General features: G+C 39.1%; 1 protein-coding gene across 5 annotated transcripts in view; it reads left to right on the plus strand.

Annotated features, from left to right (window-relative positions):
• Window positions 1–20,976, plus strand: part of CEP152 (centrosomal protein 152) — a 48,717-nt gene that overhangs the window by 10,949 nt on the left and 16,792 nt on the right. For 3 of the 5 annotated variants that reach the window (XR_004002319.1, XR_004002320.1, XM_030577598.1), the window contains exons 5-18: window positions 74–418; window positions 1,776–1,944; window positions 3,302–3,442; window positions 5,617–5,756; window positions 9,375–9,575; window positions 10,842–10,989; window positions 12,729–12,820; window positions 13,790–13,953; window positions 15,341–15,548; window positions 16,454–16,582; window positions 16,705–16,835; window positions 17,012–17,140; window positions 17,302–17,437; window positions 20,200–20,391. Coding sequence is in view for 3 of the 5 variants with exons in the window: in XM_030577598.1 (XP_030433458.1) it covers window positions 74–418; window positions 1,776–1,944; window positions 3,302–3,442; window positions 5,617–5,756; window positions 9,375–9,575; window positions 10,842–10,989; window positions 12,729–12,820; window positions 13,790–13,953; window positions 15,341–15,548; window positions 16,454–16,582; window positions 16,705–16,835; window positions 17,012–17,140; window positions 17,302–17,437; window positions 20,200–20,391 (2,325 nt within the window). In the remaining 2 variants the exon portion in view is untranslated. The remainder of the gene's footprint in view (window positions 1–73; window positions 419–1,775; window positions 1,945–3,301; window positions 3,443–5,616; window positions 5,757–9,374; window positions 9,576–10,841; window positions 10,990–12,728; window positions 12,821–13,789; window positions 13,954–15,340; window positions 15,549–16,453; window positions 16,583–16,704; window positions 16,836–17,011; window positions 17,141–17,301; window positions 17,438–20,199; window positions 20,392–20,976) is intronic. The other 2 variants (XM_030577599.1, XM_030577600.1) reach the window with 2 other exon arrangements.

Consider the following 20,976-nt stretch of genomic DNA (forward strand, 5'->3'; position numbering starts at 1 on the left):
GTAATCGAAGAGGAAAGAACATGAGACAACAGTTCAGGTAAGGAAGAATATCAAATCTCTAATCTGTTCATAGGGCTATGAACAAGGACAGAATTTGTATCCTGAACAGTTCCTGTATGACCAAGGAAATAGTCATGGTGAAACACATGCCTATAATTGGACTGACCAGCTCAATGTGGACAAGGAAAGATGCATTTACGAAATTAAACAGGACTACTCTGATAGACAGAGTGAAGAGGATCCTGATGATGTGTATCTCGGCAGAGATGGGTATAAAGCACCAAGTCATTGCCAACAAAACAATGTATATCATCTCCCAGAAAATTTTAGACCATACACAAATGGCCATACACAGGAATTAAATAACCAACAAAACAAAACAGTAAAGTTTCCAGATGCTCCAAAGGAACATCTGAAGGTATTTGAAATATTGATGCATTTCTTTATCTTGTTTGTAAGTATTTTAATGATTTAAATGTTGATGCTAGAGTATTATTTTAGCTGTTCTCGGTTTAGAAGATCTAGATTTAGTGCTAAGTATTACATTTAGAGAGAAAAATCAACTGCACAGATACAAAATGGGGAGTAACTGGTGAATACTGCTGAAAAGAATCTGGGAGTTATAGTGATCACAAATTGAAGATGAGCCAATAATGTGATGCGGTTGTGAAGAAAGCTAATATTCTGGGGTATTAACAGCAGAGTTGTATTTAAAACGTGGGAGGTAATTGTTCTGCTCTACTCTGCACTGGTGATGCCTCTGCTGGAGTAGTGTGTCCAATTCTGGCTAGCATACTTTGGAAAAGGCGGGGATAAATTGGAGAGAGTCCAGAAGAGAGCAACAAAAATAGTAAAAAGATTAGAAAACCTGACCTATGAAGAAAAGTTTAAAAAAAGAAAAGAAAAGAAAACTGGGCATGTGTAGTCTTGAGAAAAGAAGACTGAGTGAGGAGAGGGGGGCGTGATGTATACAGTGTAGTTATAGCCGTGTCAGTCCCAGGATATTAGAGAGACAAGGTAGGTGAGGTAATATCTTTTTATTGGTGAGAGAGAGGTCTTGAAATATGTTAAGGGCTGTTGTAAAGAGGACAGTGATCAATTGTCCTCCATGCCCACTGAAGACAAGATATAATGGACTTAATCTGTAGTAAGGGAGATTTAGGCTAAATACGGGGGAAAACTTTCTAACTATAAGGACAGTTAACCTCCCTCGGTAACCTATTCCATTACTTGTTGAATCTTCATCATTGGAGGTTTTTAAAAACAGATTAAACAAATGTGCGTCGGGTTTGTCTAGATATACTTAGTTCTGCCTGAGTGCAATAGGATGGACTCAATGGTTTCTCAAGGTCCCTTCCAGTCCTACATTTCTTTGATTCTGTCTCCAGTTGTTACAACACAATATGCTTCTGCAATCAATTTATCATATTAAAGTAACTCAGAGTTAATTAGTTGAACTTCAAAGCATAAAAATGTAGCGTTTGGTTTTATTTATAGAATAATTAGCACAAAGCGGTACTAGATGTGCTGATTTCATATTGACCGTAAGCTTTGCCAATAAGACCCCATTCGACAAAGCACTAAAACGTGTGTAGTCCTGATTTCAGTTGCACAACACACACACAGTTAAGTGCTTTGCTGGATGCAGCCTAAATAATGAGCTTTTTTTTTTTTAAATCAAACCTTGTAAATCCAAAAGGGGAAATACTTTTGCTGTGCAAGATGAGGGTAGCTTTAATTCAGTTGTCTTTACTTTTAATCTGTTGTCACAATAGCAATTTGGTGCATCTGAAGTTGCTAACGGCCAAACTGTGGAATCTTACAAAGTGACATATAAACCATATCAAAATGCCATTCAGCAAAAAGTCCCAATAACCCAAGATGCAACAAGAAGAAATGAAATGCTTGAAGAGATGCAACGGGAGTTTTTGGGTGCTGAGGACAGTAAGTGTTATCTAGTTCAAGCTTGGATAAGTATCCTGGGGTGAAATCCTGGTCCCACTGAAGACTTTTATCCTAGGCTTTGTTAAACAACAGCACAAAGAAAAAGACAGCAATACCTTAGAGAGATGCTAACCTTTGCTGTAAGTTTTTATTGAGGGATAGCTCATTGATGTGGTACTAGTTTCTTGCTATTACAATGAAAATAAGAATAGACCGTTTCTTTTGATCAGTATATTCAGTTTTAAATACTTCATAATATTCACTGTAGGTCAGTAGGATTTTGCGTGAGTAAAGGCTGAATTCTTTTATTCTGCTGATGGCTTTTGTACCATTGATTGCATTGGGAGAAGCTAAGGCCTGACCTATACTTGAAACGTAGGTTGACATCATGCTCAAGGATGTGAAAAATCCACACCCCTGAGTACTGTGGCTATGCTGACCTACCTCCCAGTGCAGACATAGGTAGGTCAACCGAAGAATGCTTCAGTCTACCTAGCTACGGTTGCTGGGGAAGGTGGTGTTCCCACAGTGATGGAAAAACCCCTTCCATCATTGTAGTCTTTGGGCTGGTCTACACTAGGGGAGGGGATTGATCTAAGATACGCAACTTCAGCTACATGAATAACGTAGCTGAATCAAAGTATCTTAGATCTAGTTACCTACCGTCCTCATAGCGCATGATCGACATCCGCAGCTCCCCCTGTCGACTCCGCTACCGCCATTCGTTTTGGTGGAGTTCCGGAGTCAACAGGAGCGCGTTCGGGGATCGATATATCGCGTCTAGATGAGACCGATATATCGATCCCCGAGAAATTGATTGTTACCTGCCGATGGCCGGTAGTGAAGATGTACCCTCTGTCTACACTGTAGGTCTCATAGTGTAGATGTGGTCTAATGGTGCTCAGCGCCTGTTTGGAGTCACTCTGCTGCTTACAAGCCTGGGCCTTGAACGGTTCACCACCTTGTCCAATAAATGTTTTATAGCGTCAAATCTATAGGCTTAATGGAGAAATGTCAAAAGTCTTTAGATGACTAGGAATGGAACTCCGAATTTATAGTAAGTACACTAATGTTAATGCTCTGATAGTTGTGTGAAGTTTTAGCTAATCTTGTAATTCAGGCCTAATGGTGGGACTGTGAGCTGGTGCGCTTTATTTAGTAAGCAAGTTGTATAATTATTCTCTGTTTTAGAGTTATATATTGTGCACCAACAAAGATTTTGACGCTGTTCAGAAGATAGATGGTTCCTGCCCCAAAGACCTGATAATCTATTTTAGACTAATTGTACTGTAAGAAGATTATGCACTCATCAAAAGCTAGCTTGTTTGAAAGGTAGTTATATTTTAAACTTCAACAGATTCTGCGGACAATATGCAGATTCTTCAACTTCAGGTTCTTAATAAAGCAAGAGAGAGACAATTGGAAGAACTTACTGAAAAGATGGAAAAGAGTGCACAGCAGATTAGGTATCTGAATCATCAGCTTGCAATGGTCAAAGGTAAAGCAAAAGTTTAAATGGACCTTTAATTTCTAGAATTTACTGAGATCTAACAACTTTTAATGTTTCGGAGGGGTAGCTGTGTTAGTTTGGCTCAGCAAACATGATGAGTCATCCTTATGGCAGCTTAGAGACTAACAAATGTATTTGGGCATAAGCTTTCATGGGCTATAACCCACTTCATCGGATGCATGGAGTGAAAAATACGGTAGGCAGGTATAAATATACAGCACTTGAAAAGATGGGAGTTGCCTTACCAAGTCGGGGGTCAGTGCTAATGAGGCCAATTCAGTCAGGGTGGATGTGGCCCATTCCCAACAGTTGACAAGAAGGGGTGAATATCAACAGAGGGAAAATTACTTTTTGCAGTCTTTATTATTTTCCCAGTCTTTATTAACTTTAACTTTTAACATGCTCATCAATTTCTGTTTAACACACCGCAACATATGTTGATTGTACTTGCAAACTTGATTTGGGTTCAGAGTCTTAGCGTGATTCTCCTCCTCCCCCCCCCCGCCTTTGCACCTTTTTGTAGTCATTTACACAATGGAGGTGTAAAAATACTATCAGCAGTTCAAACAACTAAAGAATTCTGTTTTGCTGGCATTTTAAACCCCCTGTGCACTCACTGAAAACAGGTGCAACGCTCCGGAGATTTAGCCCCCTTGAAACCTTCTTCACTCTTTATAGTACTTTTAAAAATAATATAGGAACGACCTCATTAGATCGGAGCAGTAATCTCCGACAGTGGCCAGTACCAGCTATTTCAGAGGAAAGTGCAAGAAACCTGATAAATGGATAACTAAAGAAAAAGAGACATTCAGTAAAGAAGAGCCAAATTCAGTCTTGGTAAAATACTGCTGTACTTTCTCATCTGTTTGACACACATTACCCACCATGTCTAATCTCTGTGATTATTAAATAAATTACACTACACTAATCTGGATCCCAATTCTAGAATACTGCTTTAAAATTATTGATCTACTTAAATAGCCCTTGTCATTTTAATAATGATAGAGCAGGGAGGAAAGGAGGGGTATACGTAGAAAGGAAGAGAGTCCTCTCTCTTTCCTGCCGAATTGCTGCTTTTGTAGTACCTTTACTTTCAGCTGGATAGTAACCAAGTGCTTCCTCTAGATCTGTTAGTACACCCGCTGGTTCCAGAGAGGTCTGTTGAATTGGGTGCAGTGAGCAATGATAGCTGAACTACTTGTGTCCATTATTATCCTATGAAAATATTGAATCAGGAAAGTGTTCTGTTCAGGACCATTTTTAACTTCAAGTGCTTTCCCAAACTGAGGCCTAAGTCAATACCTCTTTGGGTTTTTTTGTTTGTTTGTTTTAAACATTTAAAAACAATTTTATATTTAAAAAATTTCATTCTAGGGTTTAAGACTTCATGGTGATACCTAATGTGAGCATCCTGGAGAGAATGGATGCAGTATTACCCAAAGGCTTCTATCAGGATCTGGAGCTGCTGTGCTAGACCCTGTAGAAGCATACAGGACAATGTGGTCCCTGTCCCAGAGAGTCCAAACAGTCTAAAAATAAAAAATTGGACAAAGGGTAGGAGATAGACACAACCAAAACAGTGTTTGGTTATGATGGCTACACACTTTGTTGTCTTAATCTCTTTGTGTGGGGGCAGGAGTGAGGAAAGGGGGAATTGTAGCAAGGGAGGGGAAGGAAAGAAGAGAGGAGTTTTTGGAGTGGGTAGGATGGGAAGAAAGTTGGGCAAAAAAAGCAAGCAGCAGACAGAAAATAATGGTCAAAATTCAAACAGTAACCAGTGTGCTGACATCCTTGGTTGTTTCTAGGCAAGTCCTTGTTCATCTTCTAGGAGATGCTATTTTGTTTTCTCTGTCCCGTCCCCTGCTACATGTGATGGTGCTGGTTGCTTGCGCAAGTAGAGTGGTGTTTCTTTATACTAGGGTGTTGAGGCTGCAGGGGGTCATGACTGGGCTTCTCCCTGCCCCTCTGCTGGTCTGGTTGTTGCTGGCTGCATTCTTGGAGAATCTACTCTGCTTCTTCCAACCCAGTAGCTTGAGGGAGGAGGCCCACTAAGATATTCTACTCCCACACCCAGATGCCAAATGAAAAGTCCTCCAGAAAGGCGTGTTGTAGAACTTCTCTCATAACTCCCAGGATGCTTAAATATTTATTTCTTTTGTAAGATGAAAAGGATGGCTTGGCCCTCAGCCTCCAGGAATCCCAAAAACTGTATCAAAATGGAAAAGAACGGGAGGTACATCTTGAAGGTCAAATTAAAGCACTTGAAACCCAAATTCAAACTCATACTGTCAACGAGGAACAGGTACTGTAACTATTATCTATAACTGGGAAATTCCTGTAGTTGTGCTTATGATGCAAAAGTGAATCTTAAGTTTAACAAAGATTAATATACTCTTATGGACATGCTAATGACCAATAATAGTATATGACTGAGTTGGAACTTCTAGTGTAAAAAATTATGGATTATAATGTGTAATCTATTACCCAGACTGGAATTAGCAAAATTTCCCCAGTCTTGCTGACCCTCGTAAGAAAGGTAAATATGGCCTCACTGATTTACATAGTTAGTTATTCCATAGTTTTTTAATTGCAATCTGGAAGTATAAAATCCGTAGTTTTTCAGATGTCTTGGTTCTTCTGGTGATACGTCATTTACTTTGAATATCAAAAGTCCTACTACCTGCTAACCCTGCCGTGTGTGTGTGTTACTCTTTCACTGCTGCATGTTCAAGATGAAGCTTCTATAATGAAAAGAATTTTCAGATCACCAATATTCTTAGTCTTAAATGAGTCACACATTACTTGATGGGAGTCAGACCTCAATGAAAAAACTATTTTGATTTATCAGAACCTTTTAAAAAGATGTCAATAGCATTTCTTATAAGGATTCATTTGAGCAGTTAGTTTGTTTTTTGTGCTTTTTCCCCTCTGGCATACCTCTCTGGATCCTTTACAAGGCCTTCTCTGTTACTGCTCTGTCTCCATGACTCAAAACAGGATGTTTTTACTTTTCCAAAGATAAATACATTTGAAATTCTGAATTTTGTACTGGTTGTGACACACTTGGATATCATTAACCAGATTGTAATGGTCTTTAAGTGCCTCACAGCTACTGAAGTGGGAGGAACATTGCTGTGATTGGGTCATAAAAAAGTTTACAGATAATCCAATGAGATTTATTTTATTTTTTGTGTATGGCATATGTCTACAATCTGATAGAACATAGCAGAACCTGAGGATTTTGCAACTCCTCAATGTCAAAAGTGACTGAAGAATGGTTTTAGGAAGTATAGCAACTTTCTTACATATCATATGATGCTGGTCTCCTTTTCCTCCACTTATTTTATGTTATCCAATCCAGGAACAAGAGTGTAACAATCTGCTCATAGTCATTTATTTTAGTTCAGTTTTGGTGGCTTGTGGGTAGAAGCAACTTAAGTGGAATGTAGCCCAAGCTTTCTAAAAGGACAGGAGTTTTCCCTGATGCTCCTGTCCCTTAAGGAAGTGAACTGTTCAGATACTGCTAGACCAAATAAGTCATTGACAAGTCTCTTGAAAGCTTGAAGTTGGCTTCCAATTTACTCCTTTGTGGTGGAGGGATTTGCTTAAACATAAGCGGTCAAATCCTACACAAGGCAAAACTGATTGGCTAAATGGATATGTCATTACTGTACCATGCAGAGCCTGGCTAAGGGATGGAGCTGGCCTGCACCCCAACTCCCCCATAATACTAAGGCTGCTGGGGCCATTTGATCCCACAATATGGTTAGGACAGCCTTCAGAGGTACCCTATCTTCCCCCAGCCTTGTGGCAACCAGGAAATAAACAGGGCACAGGACTTTCCTGGTCATGTCCCTTTTTGCTGTTGGAAAGTCCCCTTCTTCCCAGAGCACAATGAAGAATGCCCCCTTCGTTGAGGGATCTTATGTAGGGATACAGAAGGCCTCCTGCATTGGAGGTATTTCTTTGGAGGGCTCTTATAGTGGCATTGCTGCCCTATTGTTCTGACATACTTGGTGCAAAGGACAGGATGACGGTGAATCAGGCCCTGTGAGTGTGGAATGTGACTTCACAAAGTCAGTGGGAGTTATGCTTGTGTAAGGATTGCAGAAGCGATGGTGGTAGTTTTATAAAATGTTTGGTTTAGGGTTGTCCCTCACTTGTCTAGTGTACTTTGATATACAGATAACAAAATATATGTATTTGGGACAACCTAGGAAAATGTTAAAGTTTCTTCATAAAATTCCTTACCTGCTAAACTCTTTATCAAAAAGATGTATAAGCATAATATGCAAACAATATTTAAGAAATGGAGATCTTTCTAACAGCCAGAGTACCCCAACAACTGACACACCCAAGGAGACAAACTTGCGTTCCAACCAGATGTTGGTTCCTGCTAACTTGTTCCATTAGGGATGGATCCTACAATATTGAATTTTTAGTAACAAACATACACTTCTGGTTGGAAATGGAGTTGGCAAGAGCTGTTTATAATGCACACTTTTGTGTGTACGCGCACATAGGATTTCCAGTGAGGCTCATCTCCTCTTAGAAGAAGATGCAGTCCCAGCTGACTCAGGAGAATCATATTTATTTGACTTGTGTTTGTGACTTTAACTTCTTGTGATTACATTCTCAGGTGTGTGTGTGTGCGCGCACGCCTCTGTGGGGGCGCTTCCTACACCCCCCACAGGGGGCAGTGTTTGCAACTTACCTTCCCCTTGCAAAGTCTCTAGGAATCTTTAAAGTATCTGGGACTCCATACGAGTCCTGCTGACAAAGGCTGATGTGCTGGGACCTTGATTGTATCCTATTAACTAAATGGCATTATGTTTTAGCACTGGCTTCTTTCGAATTATACAATGTGGAGTTCCATCAGCGCACCCATTTTGGTAGAGTACTTGTCTGCCAACATTAAAGCTTGGTTTAATTTACCACTCCCCCAATTCTAATCAATAATGGTCAGATCACTGAAACAGAGCAATCTGGATTGCTTGTTAAGATGGGCCAAGCAAACAATATGCATTTTAATACAGCTAAATGTAACTGTATAGATGTAGGAAGAATAAATGTAGGCCATACTTACAGGATGGGGGATTCTATCCTGGAAAACAGTGACTCTGAAAAAAGATTTGAGAGTCATGGTGAATAATCTGCTGAACATGAACTACTAGTGTGATGCTGTGGCCAAAAGAGTTAATGCAATCCTTTGATGCATAACAGGGGACTCCGAGGTAGGAGTAGAGAGGTAATTTTACCTCTGTGTTTGGCACTGGCGCAGCTGCTGCTGGAATATTGTGTCCAGTTCTGGCATCTGCAGTTCAAGAAGGATTTTGATCAATTGGAGAGGGTTCAGAGAAGAGCCACAAGAATGATTAAAGGATTGGAAAACATGCCTTATAGTGATAGACTCAAGGAGTTCACTCAATTTAGTTTAACAAAGAGAAGGTTAAGCGTTGACTTGATTACCATCTAATAAGTACCTTCATGGGGAACAATTCTTTGATAGTAGGCTCTTCAGTCTAACAGAGGGAAAGTATAACATGATCCAATGACTGAAAGTTGAAGCTAGACAAGTTCAGACTGGAAATAAGGTGTACGTTTTTAACAATAAGGGTAATTGAGAATTGGAACCATTTAGCAAGTGTCATGGTGGAGTCTCCATCATTGGCAATTTTTAAATCAAAATGGGATATTTTTCTTAAAGGTATGTGCTCTAGGAACTATTTTGGGGAAGCTACACAGGAGGTCAGACTAGATTATCACAGTAGTCCGTTCTGGCCTTGAAATTCATAAAGCTATGAAAATGTATTTTTAACTTTGGACATTCTTAATTGTGCAGTCACTTCTCTTGAAGCCTTTATATGTACATAGCTTTTTGTAATTGAACTCAGGTATTCTATATTGTGGGTTTTTGCAGCTCTTCAAACAATCCAAAGTGGCAGAGTTAGCCATGGAGAGCATGCAGCAGCAGCTGTTAGAGCTTCGGCGTTCTGACTCTCTTCAGCGAGCCAGAGAACAGCATGAGACCATAGTTGCAGCCCTGAAGCAGAAGTATGAAGAGCAAGTATTGTCATTAGAACAGAAACTTGATGCTACGAACTCTGCACTACAGGAGCAGGTTAGGATGGAATTTAAAACACTGAATATTTGCCTAAGTCATAGAAAACTGTAGAGCTGTACTCTTTTTCCCATCCAGTCCCTTCTGAAACCAGACTGGAACCATTCTTCCAAATGGCCTGTAAATCTCAATCCGACCTTCCAGAAGATGGTAACAGAACACAGAGAAGTAGACACAAAAGTCACAACATTTTTAAATAAACACAATATATGATATGTTTATAAACATTGCCTTGTGTGTCCACAAAGCCATTTGAGTGTGATTTTAGTTAGATACTTAACAAAAAAACCAAAACACCCAATACTTCTACATGACAAGATTGTAACTCTTATTGCTACAAGTAACACCTAAGACTTCTCCAATTTCTTTGTTATAGCACATGGTAGGGTCACACCTTAATCAACTCTTTGCATTGTTACACTTAAAACATACTTCATTTGGGGGCTTTGAGGATTAACTGGTAACTGATTGTGAACTGGAAGGCACTATATTAGTGTCACCATTCTTTCCTCCACTAAGCATTCACTAAGCTAAGGCTTTGTCTTCACTGAAAAATAAAAACCATCAAGATAGCTATTTCAATGTACAATTTTTAGCAGAAACATGGTGCTATTGTTTTTACCTCAGTGTAGCTAATTGAGGTAAACTCTATGACCCCTGCCTGGGGCTTACCTTGATGTAGCTAGGTGAGGTAAAAACTACTTGTCTTAGCATTTACATCAAAGTAGGTTTCTTGATGTTAAGGCTCACACTTTTTTTTTTTTTTTTTCTTTTTTTGGAGTGAAGATAGTGTTTAGGTTATGTGATATGAGGCTGATGATAGAATCATAGAATATTAGGGTTGGAAGAGACCTCAGAGGTAATCTAGCCCAATCCCCTGCTCAAAGCAGGATCAACACCTGCTAAATTATCCCAGCCAGGGCTTTGTCAAGCCGGGCCTTAAAAACCACTCAGGATGGAGATTCCGCCACTTCCCTAGGTAACCCATTCCAGTGCTTCACCACTCTCCTAGTAAAATAGTGTTTCCTAATATCCAGCCTAGACCTCCCCCACTGCAACTTGAGGTTCTGGTAGACTTTGTAGCTTAAAAACATTTTGATCATACTTTCTCTACTGTGTTTATGAGCTAAGGAAAACCACTATCAGTATTGTCTCAATATCTCTGATATATGCTTAATTTAATTGTATTTTAAATGTTATTAGATGACTATTTATACTACTGCCTGTGAGAATGATGGATTTGTAACTTGAAAAATCTCTCATTAGAAGGATCTTTGCTGTAATCTAAGGGAACATGTGAAGCAACTCGAAAGAATGCTAGAAGAAAGCAAACTAGAAAAAACAGAGATAATCAATCGACTGACGAGGAGCCTAGAAGAAAGCCAAAAGCAGTGTGCAAACTTACTGCAAACAGGTTAGTCTTGTCCATGCACCTTATCTGCTCTGGCAGAAACAACTTCCAATAAGGATGCAATTGCATAACAAGTGCAGCGTGACTGATAAACATGTATTAGACTTTTTGGGAGGAAATAAGTTAACCATATATTTGAAATTTATTAAATGATTCTAGATTTGAAGTGAAATGTTAGGGCAAACTCCTAGTGCAAGATACATAGCATGAATGTGTAAAACTTGTCCCCTGTACTACTACATAGTTGACTGTTGATAAATCACTAACTTCAGCAATATGGCTGTGTCCAATTTCTTAAAAACTGTGCCTCAGGGCACTGGATGGTTTAGGAGATGGGTGATGAAATAGTGTTGTCACTTGGCCCAGATAAATAATGACTCAAAGCCATGTGTATTTTATTGGTGGCTAGTGGTTTCAGACCTTGTCTACACACACACTTTCAGTGGTTTAGCTAGATGTGTTTTCAAACAGACTTCATGTAACTTCTGCAAGTTTGTGTGCAGGTTTTGGTTTGAGTGGCTTATTTTGGGTTTGTTAATACATGTTTGTTTAAAAATAAAAATGTGTGAATGAAGCAAGTCAAAATAAGCCTCTCTTAAACCAAAATAAGAGCACTTGCCCACAGACTTGCACTGGTATAACTAAACTAATTACGCAAACACAACACAAACAAATCCCAAAACAATGCCAGTTTATGTGTAAACAACCATAGTTCATTTCTTACTGTACTCGTGTCAACGTATCCCTGTTGTAGTTTGCCAAAAAGAGAGTCATTGAATGCTATCTCCATAGAATAGTTAAGGATTTGAAACTAAAGGAAAAACAAACCAACTTTTCAGTTCCAGGGAGTTCCTTAAGAGCCACATTGCGGAGCATTAGCCAGACATTATAAGGAACCTTGCACTATTGCTTCCATACTTGTAAGTGATTTGGAGATAGCCTTGAAGTTCTTTATCTTTGGACCAGCATGTCTCATGATGAATTTATTTAATTGTTCGGTTTTTTAAGTAAAATAATACACTATTAGAGACATGCCTCTCCTTTTCCTGTGGATCCCATTTTAAGAACCTGCTGAAAATGAGAATTCTGATATACATATGTACAAGAGGCCTTCTTGATGAGGAGATGGTAGAAAAAGCCCAAATGGAGAGGAAGAATCTTTTTTTGTTAATTCTCTATAATAAAGCAATAAGTAATTATTATGAATGTAACAGGTAGTGTTAAGTGGGATGCCGTCGGCCAGCCAAAGAGTGATGAACTACTGTGGAATACCCTTAAAAGAAATATTAAATTGGCAACTTCATCAAATTAATCTTTATTTTTGAATTTTTTCAACTTCTTTTCCAAGGTAGCCTTGTTCCTGCTGTTTTTTGGCACAGTCACACAATTTCCTTTTTGCTCCTGGTTAGTTACAAGAAAAGTAAACATTTGACATGTCTTATTCCTCCTAATTTGTATTTAAAAACTACTAGTTTAAAAAAAAAAAACCTGAAGAAATAAAGGTTTCTGAGCCTTGAACCCTTGAACAGGCTACTGTTTAAATCTGAGAACTGCAATAACCTTCTTTTCCAAGTAGCCAAAAAAAAACTTTTTTCCCATCTTTATAACTTGTATTTTAATATAGCAGAGTTCACGAGCGTAGTAAATGGAGTAAGGACTACAGCCATAGTCAATATATTTACTTTTAATGGTGAATTTTCAGTACTTATCTTCCTTACGGTAAGGGTTCTCTTTCTCTATAGGCTCAATGCAGGAGACAAATCAGTTACGATTACAACTGCAGCAAGCCCAGTCTGCACAGCTGATAAGCAGCAACATGAACAAGACTTTGCAGGTTAATTTATTTTATGAAAAGGGAGGGGGTATAAAGGGTAAGCATCTGCTAGGCTGAAGCACTTTATGGGCATGTCATGGAAGTTGAATGTATCAGTTGGTACTCCCGTTACTGAAAGGAGAATGGCTCTCCAGAGTCACAGTGAATATTCCATGCCAGACTTGCTCATTAAAACACAGGGATACATGTGTCTCAGCAGGGCAGACTTTACGTAATGTTTAATTAGTGTGCTGGTGGGAGAAGAATGGACAATATTTAAAATTCAAGTCCTGTTTCCAGAGGGAGGAGAAATATCTAATTTAATTGGATAAGTAGGGACCATTGGAAGTATAATCTGGTTCTGAAGCTTATTTTCATGAGCAAGTATTACCATCATGAGCGAAGGGGGAGAATGCCTCTACCAATTATATCTGGAAGTCCATGTTCTCATTTTAGTTCAGATATTTAACTTGTAAAATCCTGCCATCTTTGAAACTATGAATCTTCTCACTGCTCTAGCTGCTACTGCAGCTAAACTGCACTCCCCCTATACAGAGAGATCCCCATCATGATGATAACTGGGAGAAGAAAAGGAAGAGGTAAAGACATAAGAATCTGAAACCATCCCTTACCGGAATGCTAGCTGTGATACTAAGAAGTCTGTAATATACTGGACATATAGTGAGAGTAAGAAATATTCCCCACTTGGTTTTTAATCTAACTTATAGTAGAGAGGTTATCACATAAGTGATTGAGTAATAACTGGTACTAGCAAAACAAACCATATGTTTCTAGAATTTAAGCAATGCTTGGTGGTTCAAATGTGTATGGCCTGTAAATACAGAAATTAGTTTAGTAACTTGAGAAATTTGTTTTATTTTTAGTGACTTATCTGGGGGAATTCTTGTTGAGCCTAAAAGGCTTGATTTCCTGTTTTGCTTTGACTTAGTTGACCTGCTATCTATAATACTACTATTTTGCCTTTTTTAGGAAGAGCTAACAGAACTAAAGGAAGAAATGGCTTTGTACGAATCTGCTGCCAAGCTTGGGGTGTTTCTGAATGACTCAAGTGGAGAACTTCATGCGGACATGACTGATTCTTATGTGGATTTAGGTATTAAAAAAGTCAACTGGAAAAAATCAAGATTGCACAGGTATTGGGTGAATATCATTCTAGCAAAAAAAAAAAAAAAAGTACTAAAGCAGGTTATACAAATGATGTATCAGATCAATCTACAATAGAAGATGCAGTCTGTACAAAATTATTATATGTAATAATTTTTTTAAAACTTCACTAAATTAGCAGCAGAGTATTTGTAACAAACACGTGTAATGGTCTCAAGTTGCAGTGGGGGAGGTTTAGGTTGGATACTAGGAAAAACTTTTTCACTCAGTGGTGAAGCACTGGCATGAGTTACCTAGGGAGGTGGTGGAATCTCCTTCCTTAAAGGTTTCTAAGGTCAGGCTTGACACAGCCCTGGCTGGGATGATTAGTTGGGGGTTGGTCCTGCTTCTGAGCAGGGGGTTGGACTAGATGACCTCCTGAGGTCCCTTCCAACCCTGATATTCTATGATTCTATGTGGAATTCTTCACTTTGGTCCCCTCAGCATATTTCATAAATTACCATAGATTATTCTAATGTGGGAAACAGCGCCCACCTTCTGCTCAGTTTGAACCATACAGGTCTATCGCATCGTACGCTAGGGTTATGTTCCGCAGTGAGCACATAAAGCGAAAATCGTGTATAGTCAAAATTACATTGAATGTAATGGCAGGCAGAATCGCTCATGTTACAGGTACAGTATTAAAATTGTTGTTTTTCTCTTTTTTTGTTTTTTTTTGCCGACCGTGTAAAGCTGAAATTGCGCATGTTAAATGTGCATAAGATGCGACAGACCTTGTGCAGATCCTTCTTTCTGATATTTGCCTACAGAAGTAGTCTGCAGACTCTGTAGTATGAATATTAGGAGTACAGGAAAATATTTGGATGATAAATCTGTACACTGAGCAAAGTGTCTTATTGCAGATGAAAGACGACTATTCCTTACCTGTTGAAACTCTTGGGCTTCAAGAACAGCCTACAGAAATACGTACAAATGCATTTGGACACTCAAAATGGGACTACTTATTTACTTATTTAAAACAATATTTTAACCAACTAATTACTAGTTATAGCTCACAATAGCTCAATTTGTGCAAGGGTGAAGCAGTTTTAGGAAATGACTTCTTAATCCTGGAAACTCAGCTACTTGTTTTCTAATCAGTTGCTTAGACTAGTTGCTGAAAGATATTTATAATGATAATGCATTAAATGTACATTTGAAGTCCTTTCCAGGTAACATAATAACAAAGCAAATGTAGTTTCTAGCATTGCTTGAGGTACTTGCTCATGGTGAGCTGTCTTCTTACACTTCTTCTTTTAACTGTTCTATTATTGGTAGATTTAGTTAAGTAAAATAGAGTTGCTGCTTGTTCTATTATAAGCTTTTGGATGTCTACAGGTTTTAACAAAATTGGACTGGCTATATTTTCTCTAACAGTACTGTGCAGAACAGAGATTTGGATAAAGAACTTTCTAAAGATGATCTCATCCTAGAGTTGAAAACTGAAATGGAACGTTTATTGGGTAGTAACAAAATGAAAAGAAATCAGATTTCTCAGTTACAAAATGATCTTAAAGACTGTCAGAGGACAACAGAAGAACTCAAGCAGCTATTGAAAACGGATAAAACTGCAAATGAGAATGAGGTTTGTTCATTTAAATATATCACTCAGCATTTTGACTTAATAGAACAAGGCAAAAACTCACTGGATTTAAAGTAAACCAAGCAAAATCTATAAGTGATCTCTTGTTTTTCTCTTGAGAACAGCAGTTACAAGTAATTTTTTGAACTATATTTACAACAACTAAATGAAGCTGTTTTTAACCCTAAGGAAGGGATTACTATTATGCAGAAATAGAATAAGTAGCATCAGAGAAATTCGAAATAACTGGCAGATGTCTTTAAACTACCACCAGAACTTGGATAGTTTGTGCTGCCTTTCAGTTGAGTTTCTGGTATGAGGACTTGCTTACAAAAGCTTTATTGACTGATTACTTTAAACTTCTCTTGAGAGTTCTGTTTCCTTGCAGGAAAGCAAATTGCGGTCTTTAGCTGAAAACTGCAAACTGTACAAGGAAGGAGCAATCGGGTCAATGTAGCATTTCTCCCATACTACCTTTTTTCCCCATATTGCATGTTAATCTGTAAAATGGCTTTTATAAATCAGACAAACTTGCTGTAATATGAAGAAAGCCATTACTACCCAATATATTACATGTGCAAACTGTGGCCTGAATGGTGGGGAATGAACGTATACCCTGCAAAGGCCTGATGTCTCAATTAGATAGTAGTTGGCATTCAACAGTGGTACAGGGCATTGACCATATACTTCTTGAATGGACCCATTACAAAAAATTATAAAGATTGTCATATGGGCTGAATACTTAAAATCATAGTGTCCTGTATTTTGCAGTGAAGCCATTGCCTTTTACTGCCCTTTTATTTCCTTGATACCAAAAGAAATTGCTTAACATGTTACTTGCTTTAGAAGTTCTGTCTACATGTATGTCTGAAGAGTTGTTCCAACTTAATTTTATGTTTTCTTGATAGCCTAAAATAAGTAGTGTAGAAAATCTGACTGAAACCTTGTGGTCCACTCCATCTGCTTCTGATAATTATCTTCAAAAAGAGCTTCTGAGACTTAGAAAAGTGAATCAGGATTTACAAGAAGAAGCTGAGGTGAGTTTGTCATATATGCCCTAAGGGAAAAAGGTTAAAGACCCAGCCAAATTGTCCAAAATGTAAATTAGAATGCATTCTTTAAAATTTTCTTTTAATGATTTTGACTTTCATTTGTATAGAACTATAGTTTGTGTATTCGAGAGCTTAAAGCAAGTGAGGAAAAACTGAAAATTGCAAACCAAGATCTCTGTAGTCAAATGAGACACATGATTCAGGACTTCGATCGGGATAAACAAGAAGCCGTTGACAGGTAACTTTAAGCGCATCTCCAACTTTAACCGCATGGCCTTTGTAGGTCCTCTTCTACCACCTTTGTACAGAGGTGGTGGCATTAGACCTCATGCTTATGACCAAAAAAATAAATTCAGCTGCACTTGTACATAAACAGTTGAATGAAGCTTTAACTTTTTTTTTTTTCCATCCTAGGTGTGAAAGAACCTATCAGCAACACCATGAAGATGCAAAAGCTCAGCTTCGGGAACACCTCGTGGAGAGGCATGCTGCAGAAAAAGAACAACTCATTCAGGCTTACGAAGAGACCATCTCACAGTTAAAGTAAGACTTCTATCAATGTTGACATCCTTAATTAGACTGAGGGTCTACCATGAAGTGGCCCTTTTCAGTCACACTTGAAACAATTTCCTTTATAAATTTTGAACAGTTTGTGATCGTGTTTGTAAATTTAAAGAATAACAATTTAAAATGACTTTTGTAAGGGCTGAAATGGATGAGTTGAACAAGGAGATGATTGGGGTGAAGGAATGTTACATAGCAGTCTGTGGAGAGAAAGACACACTGGAAACCACTTTGATGAAGAAACTTGAACAAGAGCAGCAGTCAAAGGAAGAGAAGGTACAAGAGAAAATATCGATTTAACATTGGAGAATGCTTTGTATCTAAACTAAAAGTATGGGAAAGCTACTGAATTTCATTACTTTTCCTTTTGGCTGATGCATTCCATCAGGAGTAAAGGGGCTGAGTTCCACTTCTTGTTTTTGTTCATGGGACAGGGTATACATCTATGTACACATTTGAGCTGTAGCAGAATATCTGCTGCCAATGCGAAGTTCTGTCAGAGTAATGATAGAATATAGCCTTTATGTGGTACCTAAACTTTGGTTATCCTTATTTGTTTACTCATACCTTTATTGTGACATTTTAAAATTGTTCCATGGAAAAGTTGTTCCTGTTTAGGACCACTGCTATTTCTGGCCTTTATTTCCTTTTCCTTCATATCCTCCTTTCTGTTTATCTCCCTCATCTTTCTCTGCATGTATGTTCTGTTCTTCATTTTTCTCCCAGCAATAGTTTCCAAGTCCAACTGTCCTGTGGGCTTCACTTATACCCCTTTCCCATTCTATCTGCTAAAAGGACCAGTAGTTAAATAGTTAATGCTGACACTGAATTGCCATTGTTAGACTTTAAAGTTGATGTTTCAGCAAGATAAAAAGGCTACAGGGGAGTTCATGCTTTTGAGTCATTGTTCTGAAGCTGTCTGCACACTTAGGGCAGACATCCTCATGTAGGCTTATACTCAAGGCTTGTCTTCACAGAGCGTTTACAGCAGAGGTCTCAAACTCAAATGACCGTGAGGGCTAGTTCATTGGCCCGAGGGCCACATCACTGACACACACCCACTTGCTGCCCCTGGCCCTCCCCCCACTCCATCCCTTCCATGAGGCCCTGCCTCTTCCCACCCCAACTCTGCCCCCTCACTGCCCCCAGAGGGTGCATGAGGGGTGTGATGGGCTCAGGGCAGGGAGTTGGGGTGCAGGCAAGGGGCTCACGGTGCAGAAGGGGTGTGGGATGCAGCAGGCAGCTCAGGGCATGGGGTTGGGGCGTGGGGTGCAGCAGAGGGCTCAGGGAAGGGAGTTGGGGGGCAGGAGAGCTTTGGGCTCCAGGGTGGCAGTGGCGTACACCAGGGCCAGGGCAGGCTGCCGGCCCCAGCCCTGCTCCGCTCTGGGAAGTAGCTGGAACCATGTTCCTGTGGCCCCTGGGAGAGGAGAGGGACGCAGGGCTCCTCACGCTGCTTGCTGCGCCTCCAGGTACCTCCCCAAAGCTCCCATTGGCCACGGTTCCCTGTTCCCGGCCAATGGGAGCTGCGGGGGGGGGGGGGAAGGGACGGTGCCTGATGGAACCCTCTTGCTTCTCCCCCCCCGCCGCCCACGCCACCGCCGCAGAGACATGATGCCAGCCGCTTCAGGGAGTGGCATCGGGCTCGAAGGGGGCAATCCTGTGACTGTAGTTTGCCCACCCCTGGAAATAGCCCCGCGGGACGTGTGTTTGAGACGCCTGCTTTACAGTATAGCTATGCCAGCATAGCTTCATAGTGGAAAAGCACTGTAAACCAACAGAAGGAGTTCTGCTGGCATATCTACACCACCTCCTTGAATAACATTAGCTATGCTGACAGAAGCACTTGTATGGCAGCATAGGGGTGAACTGATTTAAATCAAGGTGATTTAAATCAGCAAGTGGAAAGCTTCAATTTAAGTAATGGATTTTCATCAACTTCTCCATTTGTATTTCAATTAGCTAAAGAAATGTGCATTTTCATTGGTTGACATAACCATTAAAACATGTTGATTTACAGCTAAATAAAGTCCTTACCAAATTGAGTGTACGTATTTTTGCTACATAGGAGGGTACACTATAACTAATATATACATTTATTTAAGCAATTATATAGCTTAACATAGCTAATGGAAATTCACTTCTCTTGACCTGAGGTTTTTCAGCAATATCAATTTAGTACCTTTGTGTTTGAGGTGCACATGAAGAGGAAAGTAATTTGTGTTGGGCTTCTTTTTGTTTTGTTTAAACTGTTTTACTGTGCATTATGGTAGTGGTTTGTCTTGCAGATATGCAGCTATATCTGAAATTTAACGAATGTAGCTATCAGAAAATGCTGTGTTCACTAGCTGATAGCACACATGAAAAAGTGCATGATCAGTGTAGCTTTCTCTCTTCCTCCTCCTAGCTGTCCTATGAAAAATGTAATGGATGGTTAGAATTGTGACATCAAATGTAGCTCCTCTCACTACCTGCTCATTTGCATATGTCAATCCTATTTAGCATTGTTATAACCTGAAAAGGGACGCTGTACAAATTGATTCTGTGTCAAACTTGTTCAGCATACATGTAGGCTAGGCTTATTTTTCTAACTGCATACACGGCAAGCTCCATCTGGAATCTGAAAAGTGTTTTCTCTTTCACATCTATAATGACAGTGAATTAAAGCTACCCAGTTTTTTTGATTCATGAGTTAGAATACAATCTGTTTTGTTTTTCTATAGGTGTATTAACTTTGAAGGGGCTATTGGTGTGTAAACTGTCTTCTTAAGCAAAGCAGCATAAATGGATGGATGCAACTCAAAACACTGAGAGCAGATATGTTGACTCAAAAGTCACTTTTACAATAATCACTTATAATAATAATCACACTTTATCTTAAAATATTAATCAAGAAGAAGATCCATCATCAAGAGGTCAATGATAAAGTGCACAGACTTTATAGTCTTAATTAGGTCTCTTTCTACATTCCAATCTCTTATTTTTGGTGCATGTTATTGTTGGCTAAAGTTTGTTCAGTTGTGTGCTTGAATTTTGCCTAGTTCAAGAAACAGTTATTGGAAGAAAAAGAAGAATCTCTTAACCATCTGAAGACTGAACTGGAAGAAAAGCACAGGAATTCTATTATAACAGCAAAAAGCCAATGGCTGAAAGAAAAAGAAGTCACTATTAAGCAGCAAGTGGAAAATGAAGTGGCATTAGCCAAAGTCCAGTGGGAGAAGGAACAGAAAGAGGTGTGGGGCTTGTACTAATAGACACAAAAGTCCATAAACTTCTATTAATGGACACTTAGGGGCAGATCCTCAGCTGTCATAGCTCAATTTAAAGTCAGTGGAACTACAACAACTTAAACCAGTTGAGGATCTGTCCCTTTAAGCCTAATCTTGAGAAGTACTGAGTTGGTGAAATCAATGGGAGTTGTGGATGCTCAGTATATCTTGATCAGGTTGTAATTTAAAGTTAACATGTAAAATTCACAATAACTGCACCCATAAGCACATCTAAATATTTCACTTGAATTCTGGAATGGGTGATTCAGCATTTCTACTTGCCATTTGCTTTAATAGCTATGTAAACTTATTTGCACATCTTCTATCACCTCTAAAAATATGGCACGGGAACATAAAAGTACTCTGCCTTTGTTACTAACCACATGCTCCTAAATATTGATTCGTTACATTTAACTTGAGCGCTCTAATGGGACCTGGTGAAAAGTATCTAAAGAAGCTTAAATTCCACTACCCTTCAGAAATGGAGGTCGTCTTGTCTCTACAGAAACAACTTTCTTATGTCCTCTGAGCATGGGTGTCACTCTCTTT

Source organism: Gopherus evgoodei, chromosome 10 (assembly GCF_007399415.2).
Source record: "Gopherus evgoodei ecotype Sinaloan lineage chromosome 10, rGopEvg1_v1.p, whole genome shotgun sequence".
Classification (NCBI taxonomy): domain Eukaryota; kingdom Metazoa; phylum Chordata; order Testudines; family Testudinidae; genus Gopherus; species Gopherus evgoodei.